The sequence below is a fragment of the Lissotriton helveticus genome, chromosome 7 (genome assembly GCF_964261635.1).
Source record: "Lissotriton helveticus chromosome 7, aLisHel1.1, whole genome shotgun sequence".
Classification (NCBI taxonomy): Eukaryota; Metazoa; Chordata; class Amphibia; order Caudata; family Salamandridae; genus Lissotriton; species Lissotriton helveticus.
In genome coordinates this window covers 1,530,325,574-1,530,339,965 of record NC_136068.1, presented here as the reverse complement: position 1 = coordinate 1,530,339,965, position 14,392 = coordinate 1,530,325,574, and the positions used below count along the sequence as shown (strand labels likewise).

The following is a 14,392-nucleotide window of genomic DNA, read 5'->3' as shown; positions in this document are numbered from 1 at the left end:
CAATACCAAAACCTGATAATCATTTAAATATCATCCCAACCCACGGCAAAACATCACATTGCAAAACTTACCCACCAACAACTTACATTACCCAAAACCTTGTAACCACCCCGCGAAACAACTATTTAAACTTTTCCAGCCATAGCCCAACTTTAGCAAAAACCCAACAAGCTTCATGTCCCTGCTGACCAAGAACGCCCAATTTCCGCACGGCACCTGTTCCAAGCGATAATGAACAACATGTTTTGTTACCCCATATCCACCTGTTCCGACAAAAGACCCTAAAATTATGGAAGATAAACAAATAAATAATGAAAATAAATAAATAATTGAATAAATAAAAGACCCGGGGAAAGTAAGAGAAAACCTAACTGAGAATAGGGAGGGAGGGAGGGAAAATTTCCAATAACTAATGAGCTCCCGGCCACCAGGTCATTCAACCTAAAATGGTGGCCGGGAGGAGGGGCTACAGGGATATATAGCTGAGCTCCCCCAGTAGGAACCGAGGGAGCCCAAAACCAGCCCAAAACCAACCCAAGGCCGGTGCCCTGATGAAACCCCCCCCCCACTAGCCCCTCCCAATCAGCCCGGGGGTGGGGACCTCCCTGCGGTCGGCTGCCCCCCCCCAAGCCCCCCTTGGGAGGGAGGGGTGAGGGGGGGTGAGCAGACACCAGACAAATTGAAAGTGTGCAAAAGGCCGCTTTTATTGAAACAGGTGCATATTTACAAAAATACCAACCTGGCAACCGCCTCACAAAACTAGTCCTCACTAAATAAGATGTTACCTTACAACCCCAAACGTCAGGCCCGCCCCTACCACGTCACAAACCCCGCCCCCACCCAGCACAACATAATTACAATTCAAACAATACCAAAACCTGATAATCATTTAAATATCATCCCAACCCACGGCAAAACATCACATTGCAAAACTTACCCACCAACAACTTACATTACCCAAAACCTTGTAACCACCCCGCGAAACAACTATTTAAACTTTTCCAGCCATAGCCCAACTTTAGCAAAAACCCAACAAGCTTCATGTCCCTGCTGACCAAGAACGCCCAATTTCCGCCACCCAGAAAAGAGGGGGAAGGAATTACCCTCCTCTCTTTCTGCCCCCCAAAACCGACCAACCAAGGAACTAGAATCTCAACCCAAGAAATGTTGAATCTTCAAACACCTGGAGAGCACCTCTCGCAATTCCAATAGATATAAATCCATCCCTATACGAGATAAGTGAACACCATCGCCGCGAAAGAATTCCACATTGTCATAACGGATGTCCTTATGGGACACCCGCCCAAAACCCAGATCTCTACAAAAACGGGAAACCTCCAGATTCAACTTCCTTCGCGCCTTATCAACCGCCCTAGGCTTGATCGCACCCCTCCAGGTTCTTCTAGGGACCAATTCTGTCCATAAAACATGGCAACCCGCCCATTGTTGACGAATAAGAGAAAGATCCTTCTTCATCGCTCTTAATAAAACCACCCCTTTCACCCCACAAAGGTCATTCTCCCCAAGGTGTAAGAGCAGCACGTCAGGACAAACACCTCCCACCAACCAAGAATTCAAGGCCGGGATAAGCTCCCTCCAGATCATACCTCCCTTCCCCTTCCATACAACATGAAAAAGACGAGAATTAAAACCAAGTGTGGAACCAAAATAGCTTCTTATAGCTTGATCTTCCGCGCGCCTAATGAAGGAATGTCCCACTATCCAGATCGTCATGACAGTAGAACGGGGGCCGGCCACTGAACCTGAAAAAGGAAAGCAGCATCAAACTCAAGAAAAACTATCATCCGCAGGCGCCATAACAGGATCAGTACGCACATAGCGCCTAAAACAATTGGAGGACCAACGCCCCAGAGACATAATGTCTTGCTGCGACCAACCCCTGTTATGGGCTTCTGTAGCTGCCCCAATCCTGAAAGAATGTGTACCATACTGTGTCTCATCCAAGCCCAGGAAGCGCAGCGCTTTACGCAAAACCATGCGCAGTTGGTACTCCGTCACCCTGGAACCATCCACATGTCGAAAAACAGGGCCCTCCAAGGCGGCCCCCGAACAGTCCCGCAGACGCCTGGCCCACCCCAAAGGACACGTCTCAGGAGGGGAAGAAGCTTCCAGCCAGATGCCCCTCCCTTTGCTGTGTTGATCAGTTTTTGCTCGAGCCAACCAAATGTGCAACCCCGCTTCCAAAAATCGAACATTCTCCCACCCCACCCCAAACGTAACTTTCGACCCCAGTAACTCAGAAACTCTGAAAGCACCAAAAAACATCCAAACCATAAGAGTAGAAAACAGACAAACCTCAAACCCATTCAGACAAACAGAGGGCAAAACCTGCAAAACTCGGGCTAACGTCTGCCAGGACAAAGGTCGGCGAACCATATGTTCCCTACCCCTCTCCCTAGACCAACCCTCTAGCATGCGCTTACCCACCTCCCCTGCAGAAGGAGAATAGCCCCACAGCAATTTGCCCATGAACGCAATACCAGCCAATTTTCCAGCAATCGTCACACGTGTCAGCCCCCTGTCTATCAAGTGAAGAATGAACTGTACCACATCTTCAGATCGTCTCCAGCCCGGAGCGCGCCAGCCGGCCCCAAATTCTAAAAACTCTTTCCAGGCCAATTCATACGCTGTCCTAGTGGAAACTGCAAGCGAACCTACCACCAGCTGCAAAACCCTGTCTCGCCTACAGTCCACAGATGTTCCGGCATGCGGGTCGGCGTCCTGTCCGCCTCCGAGGCTAGCCCATGGAATCTCTCCCACTGTGAACGAGACAAAGCATCCGCAATGTCATTGTCCACCCCAGGAATGTGTAAGGCCTTAAAACTGATGTCATACGTCAAGCACCCCAACACAAAGACTCGCAAGAGCTTCAAGATGTGAGCATCCCTGGCCGACTGCCGATTGATAATGTCCACTACAGCCTTATTATCAATTCGAAACAGCACTTTTTTGTGAGAAAGCTCCTGACCCCACAAAGTCAACGCCACCACCACAGGGAAAAGCTCCAGGAAGGCAATACTCCTGCCCCCGTTCTTCCACGCAGCAGGCCACTGTTCAGCACACCATCTGCCCTGCCAGTAAAGACCGAAACCATCACTGCCTGCAGCATCTGAAAAAATTTGGACGTCCCAAATCCAATTCTCTTCTCTGTACAGAGGAATGCCATTGAAAGAGTGCAGAAAGGCTACCCACATCCGCAGATCCTCCTTAACACCTGCTGACAAGCGAACGTGATGGTGAGGTAAAAACTGACCAGACAGAGCTCTACCCAAACGCCTGCAAAAAGTTCTACCTGCCCTGACCACCCTACAAGCAAAGTTAAGATGGCCCAGCAGCACCTGAACTTCCTTCACTGTCACCTTTGCCTTGTTCAACATAACATGTAAGAGGTCCAACATTTTTTCTTTTTTATCCACAGGTAAACGTGCCTCCATAACATTAGAATCAATCTCGATTCCCAAAAAAGACATGGTCGCGCAGGGGCCCATTGTCTTTTCCGGTGCCAACGGCACACCTAAAAATTCCATCAGAGTTTGGAATGTTCGCAAAGCATTCTGGCATGCTGAGGAATTGGGAGCACCTACAAAAAAGAAATCATCCAGGTAGTGAGTCACAAGCTGATGTCCTGACGTGTCGGTGAAAAACCATTGGAGAAATGTGCTAAAGGTCTCAAATAACGCACAGGATATGGAACAACCCATTGGTAGAGCCTTATCCACATACCACTTCCCCTGAAATTGAATCCCCAAAAGATCCCAATCCCCAGGATGTACAGGCAATAAACGGAATGCCGATTTGATGTCACATTTTGCCATCGCCGCACCAGTGCCGGCAGATACAACCAGGGCCATGGCCACATCCACTGAAGAATAAGACACTGAAGCAGCCTCACCATCAATGAAATCGTTAACTGATGAGCCCTCCGGCCATGACAAATGTTGAATCAAACGAAATTGCCCAGGCTCTTTCTTAGGCACCACACCAATTGGGGAGACAATAAGATTTTCCAAGGGCCAATCATCAAAAGGACCCGCCATCCTTCCCTCCCTCACTTCCTTATCCAATTTGTCTTGCACCACCTCTGGATGTTCATTGGCCGACATTAGATTCTTAGACCAACGCCGCAACCGCGGCCCTGTGTAACCCAAACGAAAACCTTCCTGAAAACCATCCAACAACAACTTAGCAGCCTCGACATTCCCGTAGCCCCTCAGAGCCACAGCCAAGTGAAAAGGATTAACTGGCGTATGAGCCTTTGGGCCCAGTTCCAGAAGTGTTCTTCCCCCCCCTGTAAGATTGAGGCTGCTGTGCAGGAGCAGGGGCATTGGCTGTCTGTTGTGACCACTGTCTACCCCCTGTAACCCGAGGCCCCCAACACTTGGACAGTGGGTGCGGTTTACCACATTGGGAGCATTCGTGTCGAAATTTGCAATAGTCTCTTGGGCAATATCCTCTGTTAAAATCCCAACATGTCCCATTGGCAGATTGTACTGACACAGCTGCACCCACCCCTCCCCGAGTGGGCCTACCCTGAAAGGGCCGTGAAGGTAATGGATACCCACTAGCTGTGAAAATTGTCTTACCACCCGCCGAGGCACCCATAGTGTGTTGCCACAAGTCATTATCCAACTCCCCCCATTTCGCTTCAGGATCCCAAGCCATCCGAGCCCGGAATTCCTCATCATACTGTGACCAGGCATAACCACTACCAGTAATCTGCGCTTTCCTGATCACATCCATATACTTAAAAAGTGCCACACAGCGCTCTGGGAATTTCTCACAATACACACTAGCGTATATAAGAAATGCCGCTGTCCAGTTTTCTATGGTCAAAGGAACCTTTGGGCGCTTGGCCAACTCATACTCTTCCTCCTTAGACCCCTCCTTAGACCTAACCTCCCTGTGTAAAAGCTTCAATAATTCAACGTACTCCCCTTTCCAAATCCTTTCCTTAGTAGACAGCATTAAATGAGCGCCCAAAGGTTTTGTGACGCCCATGTAAGGCAATTTCTTTATTTTAAGCTCCTTGCTGTGTGGGGGGTCCTTACCTACCTCCATGGGCTCCGTAACAGTCCCGGAATCCACCTTAGAACCCACCCCCCCGTCACTCGTACCCACTCCTTGATCCTTAACATAACGACCCTTGTGGAGCTTAAAATCCACGCCCTCTGAAGGAGGATCCCCCCCCCGTTCCAACAGAAACCATCAAAGGCTTGTTCCGCGGCCCAGCAAGCTCACCTGGATTCAATAAAGGCAGTTGGGCCGGCCTCTCTCTCCATGCCATCTGTTCAACATCAACGCCTGACCGAGGAACCCTCACCACGGGGCCGCTCTCTCGAGTTGGTCTGGAAACTGTAGCTCTCGGACGCACCACCACCGGTGCCTGTAAAACATCATCAGAAGCGTGAAAAAGCCCCCCCCTTGCACCCTTATCAGGTATCTCGCCCTCCTCGGGGCTCTCCTCATCATAATCTAAAACCAAAGATTCCTCCAACCTCGGAGGGGCCAACTCCTTTGACGGACTTCTGAAACCAACCCGGGCCTTACCAGCCCGTACTGACATTTGAGGTGGGGGAGCCGACTGGACCCGTCTGTACTCCCCCAAACGTTGACCAGATTTGTGCAACTGAACCAACGATGAATCCCTTTGCTGATGAAAAGAAACATGTGGGGCCAGCGAGGACGCGCCGGTCCTGCTTCTGCCAACCCCGCCGATATCCAAAGAACCTGACAATGGGGCCAGCGAGGACGCGCCGGGTCCGCTTCTGCCGACCCCGCTGATACCTGTAGAAAGAGAAGTTGGGGCCAGCGAGGCCGCGCCCGACCTGCTTCTGCTGACCGCGCCGAGATCCTGTAATGAAGACGTTGGGGCCAACGAGGTCGCGCCTGACCTGCTTATGTTGACCGCGCCGGGGTCCCTCGCCGGTACGGGGTATGCCGCGCCAGGCTCCACCCTCCCTTCTCCTCGGTGCAACTGGGCCGCACTCCACCCTACCAAGTCTGCCTCTCCACGACGCTCCCTGACCTGCAAAGCAAAAGGCTGAACTGATGTGCCGGGACCCTTACTACCAGAACGGCCAAAGCTATCAACACCACTAGCCATACAAAAACCAGAATCCTGAAACTGCACCCTACCAACCTCCCTAGCAACAGACCCCCTATATTGAACCGATAAGCCCTTCCGAGGAGGGGAAGGCTCCACCACCTCATCTCCACTACTCCAGTCCAGCAACTCTTGAACAATCTTGGTTGCAGGACCCGATGCCAGTCCACCCTGCCCTTTCTGCTGGATATCAGCGCGGGGCTGCTCCAACCTCCCAAGTGATCTGACCCCAACAGGCAAACCCGGAAAACTCAAAGTGCCCCCAAAACCACTCCGCATATCAGTGCCCTGGCTGGGTGTAACCCTGCCCGCATCACGAACCCCCTCAGCCCAAGAAGGAAAAACATCTAGGCCCTCCCAAGATCTAACACCCACCTGCCTATCGCAACTCCCCTGCCGAGGAAAAGTAACAGCACCACCCTCACAAGGCTCAATGAACCCCCTGCCAGACCCAGAAACATCCTGTGGATCACCCAACAAAACACCACCAGACTGCTGTCCCAGCAAACCTGCCCCCGCCCTCCTTTCCATCTGCGCCCACTCCCCCTCCCCCACAGAACCACTGAGCACCGACAGTACCTCCCCCCGGGTTGAGACAGGGGGGGAAAACAACAGGGGGCTATAAGGCACAAAAGCAGGCCCATACACCATTTGCCCAGACTGCACTGCACCACATGCAACATCATCAGCAGGTACCAAACCCCCACCATCACGGGCCGGCGTCGAAAAACGTGCACCGCCAGACCCTTCACTCCCAACTTGAAGTGCCACCTGTCCACCAGACTTACAAGCCTCGAATTCCATCACATCAATGAACGTGCCATCCAGCCTAGAAGCCGGCAACACAACCCCACTGTCAGCGCGAGGCGCGAAAACGTCAACGTGCGCATGCGCACCAACCGCCAGCCCGACACTCAACTGCTCCGTGTCAGGAAACACGGAGGCAGAAGCCGAGCGCTTCCTGCCTCCGCGCTTACCGGCCCGCTTGCCTCTGGCAGCGGGGACCGAAAGCGAACGCACTGGCAGCCCCACAGACACCAGGGGAGCCGGCACCACACCTTCCCCCAATCCTGCCTCACGCGGCGCATCAGTTTCCCCCCCCGCATGCGGCACGGTACCAGGGGCCGCTCTTCTAGAGCGCGGGCGGCCCCTCTCACTTACCCCCTCCCGGCGAGATTTCTTCGGCGACGCGCAAGCCGCGACCGCCGCCGCCACACGCGCCGAGGCCTGCCGCCGAGGACGCGCCGCTCCAGGCACGTCACCTAGCACAAGGTCCAGGCGTCCAGCCTCACTAAGAAGGCGGATCGCCTCAAGAACACGGTAATCCTCGCCAGACATGACAAAGAAAACACCAAAATCAAATATTTCAGATAACAAAATTGAAAATTTCCAATAACTAATGAGCTCCCGGCCACCAGGTCATTCAACCTAAAATGGTGGCCGGGAGGAGGGGCTACAGGGATATATAGCTGGGCTCCCCCAGTAGGAACCGAGGGAGCCCAAAACCAGCCCAAAACCAACCCAAGGCCGGTGCCCTGATGAAACCCCCCCCCACTAGCCCCTCCCAATCAGCCCGGGGGTGGGGACCTCCCTGCGGTCGGCTGCCCCCCCCAAGCCCCCCTCGGAATTGAGAAAAGTCTGTCCAGGAATTGATTGACTTTGCCCCAGCTCTGGCATCCGTTCTGAGGGACCTCACTGTCTTTGAAATATCCCGTTTTCTTACATCTGAGATAGCCTCAGGTTCTTTCAATAAATGAATGCATGCTATTTATCTGTCACCATTATGGATAAAATATGCCCCACTGGAGAAGACAGTATTTATGAGGGGTGCTAGGAAATCCATATTCGTGCCATGTTCCTCTCCCTTTCTATTGCTCTGGACGTCTGGGGCCCAATTCAGAAAAAATAATATAAATGTAGAGGGGGAGTTCTACGGTGTCGCTAAACGCACATTTCAATTTATTTTACTATTCTCAGAACTGTTGTTATATGACTGGCAAGATACACGAGCCTCAGAATTCCAGTCATACTATAGCACACATCGTTTGACTTTTTTGCCCTGTCACTTTTAGCTGTAAAGTTATGTTCATAGACGTTCGCATGATTAGACCAATAGGGTCTGTTTATGAGCTCCTCATAATATTCCACCAAAAATGTAAGCTTTTTTTTACTGTTTTTATTGTAAATTCCAAATAAACGTAGGGTGTAAAACATTATAAGCCCCCTGTGTAGGGGGTATCAGTAAGGCACATTAACAAAATATATTACCAAGTAAACGGTGTCACAACTACAAGCACACAGGCATGGCTGGTATGTTCTGTGTGATGAGAAGAGTGTCAGTGTATATTTGCCAACACTAGCTAAAGTTGGCCTTTTATCTGGGGTCCTAAGACCCTAAGAATTTTTTTTTGTTTGTGGGCATTTCTTAGAGACATTTTTAACGTCACCACCCTCTGAGCACACACCGCACTGAACAACAAAACCTACTCTGCTGTAATCAGGCGTCGAAGCACAGCTGGGTTGCATTCGGGAGCCCAGCTGGGACCCCAATGATGAAGCATGCCACCAACTAGGTTGGTGGGTGAGGGGTATTTTTACAAATCCATAGGACGTCGGTACTCTGTTACATCATATTGAGTCAATACAAGTGTAATCACTTACCTGTGGGTTCGTCCACGTTGTTTCTGTTACTGAAAATGTAACACATATATTAAAAATACAAACAATTCTTATACAAAAAAACATACATCACATACATTTAAAACATATACAAAAATACATATCACAATTTTTGTTTTTTTTTTAACAACAATATTTTTGAAAACGATATTAAACACTTCAATCTTTTTAAAATTGATATTACCTACCTTAAATTGATATTCTTGACCACAATATTCTTGCTGTCGATATTTTTGAAGCTCTATTTTTCTGACTCAATATTTGTACAACTCGATATTTTAAACTCTATATTCTGTCTGCACACCTCCCCGGGCATATGCCAAGTAGGAGTAGCATAAATCGTCCCTCTCCGACGCTTTTGTAGTATCTGCAGTTCCAGGGCTGTAGTTTAGACTTCTTGGAGGAAAATAATGTGCATGCGCTGATGCTTGAGGTATGAGTATACAGTGTATCATTTTTGCACCATATGCACGCCATGCATGTTCAGGATGAGAAATCTAGTGAGCATGGGTGGGGGCATTGTAAGTAAGTGCCTTGTGTTGGTCTCAGATGCACGGCATGTGCCACAAGTCTTCCCCCTTCACGTTGCTGCCCCTTCCCAAAGGAATGGTGAATGCCACCCTGACCCAAATGTGGGCAAGGGAAAACAATTATCAGATTAGCAGGCATGAACAAAAATATAATTAGCCTACCACAAATGGTGGTATCACTTTTAACCATTAAGTAAAGTGGGGTGTTGGCTGTGCAGGTACATACCATGTCCACAAATGGGGTTGTCAAGATTTGGCACATCAATCAACCATACAATCAATCAGGGGTTTATAAAGCGTGCTACTTCTTGTGAGGGTCTCAAGGTGCTGGGGGGGTGCCGCTCTGGTTCAGTCGAATAGAGTTGGTAGAATTTGGCTCGGCCATGAGTGGGAGAAGAGCTGAGGGGAAGAAAGGGGGCGGGAGTGATGCAGTGCCTCCATCCCTGTAAAGGAGGAGCCCATAGTAGTTCCATTCCAATTTAGCAGGTGAAATGGGGATACAGGCCAAATATTCAAGTCATAATTAGGTGCCATTGTTGTCTTTGCCTGTCTGCTGTTTAAAGTGGCTATATTGGGTTGTCCGCAGTCTGTGGAGTCACCAGCAGGGGGTTCTGGGACCCCGGATTAAAGCCATCACAAGTGTTGGAGTCCTCATCGGTGGTGAAGATATGTGGCTCTCCCTCCCTGTCAGTGGTCCCGGCTCCATGGCCAAGGGATTCTGCTGCCTGAAGGGTCCAGCATCTACATTCAATAATCTTCTCCAGAGCAGGAGACCTTGTACGTGTGGGCGGTCGGGGAGGGATCCCACCTCGGCTGATTCCTCCTCTTGTATCTTGGCCGGAGGACTTTGACTTGGTGCATGTTTCAGTGTGGTGCTTGTAGACCCAGTCCCAGGCTTACCTAGGATCAGAGAAGAAGAGAAAGTTCCTGTCAATCAGGAATTTGAGGTGGGCCAGGAACAGCAGTAAGTATTGGATAGCCAGCTGTCGGAGCCATCTTTTAACCTCCAGAAAGGAAGCACACTGCTGCGGTACAACCTTTGTGCACTCTTGGAAGAGCATGATGGTTTTGTCTTCAAGTTTCAGTGGGCCTTTCTCCCTAGCTGCTTTCAAGATGGCGTCAGAGTCTTTGAAGTGGAGAAGCTTTGCTAGCATCGGGCGTGGTGGAGCTGCCGTGAGAGGCCAAGAGCCGGCACTTGTTGAGCTCTTTCCAATGAGAAGAAGAGGTTGAGATTCGATAGATCAACAAACGATCGGAACCAGTTCTCTAAGAATGCCAATGGGGCACAACCTACAATCCCTTTGGGCATGCAGAGGATCTGGACGTAGCTTATCTGGGAGCGTCCCACTGCATTTCTCTACTCTCTCCTCAAGGGTACATACTTGTCTCTGCAAATCCTGGAAGGTGTATCGACTTTCCGTGGTTGCAGTTTGCCAGCGCATTCTCCCCATCCACTACTTTGTCTGCTAGTTTTCGATGGTCATCCTGAAGAAATCCCATCTCAGCCACAAGGGAGGACTGTTTGATCTCCATAGAGATCCGGGAGTTTGCAATGACTGCTAGGACTGTATCTAGTCTGTCAGGCGACGGAGTTAGGGGTGCGTTGGGTCTCTGAAGCCGGGGTGTCTGGCACCACTGTTGGTGGAATGGTGGTCAATGATGTGTGTGTAGGTTCGGTCAACGAACATATGCCCATCACTGATGTTCCAGGGGGTGCAAAGGGCAGTTCAACCTGGGATTTGCTAAAGAAGAAGTTGGCAGGTTGGTGTCCACCCTCTGAGTGGACCTGAGCCGGAATTTTTCCACTCCAGGAGTTTTGATTCTCATTAGTCAGTTACAGTGCTGGTTAAGCTTGAACATCAGGTCTTTATGGTACTGTGGGCTCGGCCATGCCTCCCCCTCTGTGTGTCGTGTTTGTTTGGTGAACATGGGTGTGTTGGTTTAAGGGGGGGCTGATTTGTAGCTGTTTTCCATCAGCTGGACTTGCAGCTGTCCGATAGGGCCCCTAGGTGCACCCCACAGCATGTGAAGAATTGTCTGATATGTGAGTGTTCTGCGATTGAGGCTGGGATCATCAACCACCCTTTGCAGTAAGTGATGCAAAGTATGTGGGGGGAGAAGGCCCCCTGCACCACCCCTCCATAGCTGATGAAGTGCAGGAACATGAATCGTCTGTGGGGGCAATCCAGTGGGCGCTTACCCCAGCTGCTGTGCTTCCCTCGGCTAATGTGTACTATCTTCTACTGGGAGCCACCCCCAGGGCGCCCCTGGCCATATTGCATCATCCTTGGCATCAGGGGATGGTAATGTCCCAGTGTCCAATGGCTGAGGGCAGGTGAACTCCCTCACTGCCGGTCTCCACCTTTACAGGCTTCCTCATTGTCCCTGCTGCTCCGGGAGTGCCCGTGTGTAGCTGGAGAATTGGGGGGGAAATTGGAGGAGACAGGCCCCACCCATTGTCAAATCCGCTGGCCTTCTGTTGATTTCACTGTGACATGTGCCCTACTGGGGTGCGCCGCCTGGCTCTATTAGGCCTCTGCTTGACTTCCAAAGCCTGCTGGTCGGGTGCAAATGCTTATCGGGCATGCAACAGCAGTCCTCTACTTGTGGCAGACAGCCTCCACCTTGTCAGGGGCCCCCAAAGGCCTGTTGGGGAACAAGAGGCCTGGTAGCTGATGTTGCGGGGCCCTTGGTGCTGTCAGGACTGTGGCTGGGGGCAATGCATCAGGTCCCCTCCACTGCAGACAGTTCATGCAAGGCCAGATTGCAGCCATGGCCAAGCCCAGTCAATGGATTAGGCAGCTAGAGGTGACCATATAGTGCATCTCTAATTGCGAGCGACCACCATTGTGGTTAGCCAAGCCATACCCCATGAGTAATCTCCTGTTTACGCAAGAGTCGGAATTATGAGTTTGATGGTATTTAACACATCTGATAATTATCAAATGTATTAAATGACTCATCCTTTGTTAAATTTCTGCAGGTCAAACCAGACAAAATTTAACAGGGGATAACATACTGTATTTACTATATCATGCTGATTTTTGTGCATTAAACACCAACATTCTCATAATATTTCCCATGGTGTTATTTATCACACTTGATAAACAGCGTACACTGTGGTGTCATTATTCATCAGAGGTGATAAATAGCACCTCAGCTTGTAATCAGGTCCATAGTGTTTTGACGTATGCAGCAGCTGTAACTTGATAAATAAGTCTGATCTTTTAAAAATAATTATTCTTTTTGTTTCAAAAGTGTCAAGCGTTTCAGTGTAGTAGGACATCTGTGGCCCTCATTACAAGTTATGACAAATAGGGTGAGGTATTTGCCACACATGGTAAATACCATTACCCCAGGATGAAGAATTTACCACATGTAGTAAATACCTCCTATTCCAAGTGTTTAATTCGTAAATGAGGCGTAACATTCGTAATTGGTGTTTAGCACACAGAATTCTGCATGTTTTGCTTTATTTATTCTCCTGATAATTTTTGGCTGACTTGACAAGCAAGAACTTATTTGGGTAAAACAACAAGGAGGCAGGGATCGAAATTCAGACCTGAAGTTGTAAGGAGGGCCTGTGTGCTTATCAGTTGTGTACTTAGTATAGGCTTTGAAAGGAGAAACAAAAGATATACTTGTCCCGCTTACTCCTAAGATATCAGATGTGAATTTAATTGCAAACTTTCTTGGGCAATCTTTTCTGAAGGACATATTCCCAATGCAAGAAGTTTAAGTAAACCATATATTTGAAACTTTTGTTATGGAAGTTGTACAAAAAACAACCTCACATCATGTAGCTAATCTGGACTGAAATGACCAGTGCTAAAGTTAGGATCCTCAGACCTGTTATCCTTGAAGCTGTTTTGAAATATGAAATGTATTCTATGCGATGTCAGCTGAAGGACATTCCAAAAGGCATTCGCATTTCTGTTTATGATTTCACCTGATACACACCTTTGTGTGTCTTCTTGCAAGCTATTGCTTCAAAGTGCGCAACACATAAAGCCTGGAATAAGGGGTGTTGTTGAAACCCTTAGTGGGCTGCAAAGTAGAGCACTATAATAATTGGCTTATGTTGGAAGGTGGATTATTAGATGGGGTAAGTATGCACCTACCACTAGCAATAAGGCCACCAATGCAATATAAGGTTCAGTCAAGGTCTCACTATATTAGCCCCTGGCACAGCCTTTGTTAGCTGGCTGCCAGCAGGCAGGCTTAACTCAGGAGACAGGTATGTAAAGCATTTAAAAACACCAATACTTTAAATGCAACACAACACACAATAAATATCCCACAACAATTTATAAAAGTAGAAAATATATTTATCTTTAAAAGGACACCAAAATGACACAAACATCCAATGTAGGGAACTGGAGATATGAATTTTTAATGATTACACACTTTCTAGTGCTTAAAAACATATAGCGCCAACTTGCGACATCTGGTTGTGCTTGATCGGGACAAAGTCATCCTTTGAGTCCAACCACCATGGAACCCTGATCAGATGCACTAAGTGGAAAGCCCCAGTCAAAATTTTACTTGCACATTTTTCTGGAAGATTTTCTCTTGACAGCAAGCAAGGCACTTCATCAGGCCGAATTCACAGTGGGTTAACCAGCATGGTTCGGGGGGAGCCCGTGGTCAACTCCAGGAACTCTTGAGTTTCAGAGCTTTCAGTGGGACGAACTAGAAATCCAGGCTGGATAGCGACTGGACATAGTCAGTTTGACTCATGATATCGGGTCATTCCACTGGTGGAGCTTTTTCCAAACATTGTTCCAAACTTTTCCAATCTTCTGAAACTTCTTCCTGAAGTTCTTCTTGAGACTTTAAAGTGGCCAAAACACACATCCAATGGTCTAGAAGCTCTGAGATGGTCTTTGGAAGTTTGGAACTACAATTCCCACAATGCACCGGGCCAAATCCCTAAATGTCCACTGGACACACTCCAGGCTGGGGACTTCTTGTGGAACATGGTGCAGGGAAGCTCTGTTAACCTATTACATTCAGGGAGTCCATTCCTTAATTCTTTTTTACGTAAATCAAAGTCCTT

At 49.0% G+C, this 14,392-nt stretch overlaps 1 protein-coding gene across 1 annotated transcript; it reads right to left on the bottom strand.

Moving 5' to 3' along the window:
* Window positions 1-353: 353 nt before the first annotated feature.
* On the bottom strand, window positions 354-6,921 carry LOC144770451 (uncharacterized). The gene is made up of 2 exons (XM_078654974.1): window positions 5,260-6,921; window positions 354-1,763 (listed from the first exon to the last, which is right to left on the bottom strand). Exons 1-2 carry the CDS (start codon window positions 6,773-6,775, stop codon window positions 1,153-1,155), a joined length of 2,127 nt encoding a protein of 708 aa, XP_078511100.1. The 5' UTR covers window positions 6,776-6,921; the 3' UTR covers window positions 354-1,152.
* Window positions 6,922-14,392: the final 7,471 nt, after the last annotated feature.

Coding starts and splice junctions, on each gene's coding strand:
- LOC144770451 (XM_078654974.1), bottom strand. CDS start 6,775: ATGGTGTATGGGCCTGCTTTTGTGCCTTATAGCCCCCTGTTGTTTTCC. Junction 1,764..5,259: donor ACTGCCTTTATTGAATCCAG/GTGAGCTTGCTG, acceptor TTCCTTTTTCAG/GTTCAGTGGCCGGCCCCCGT.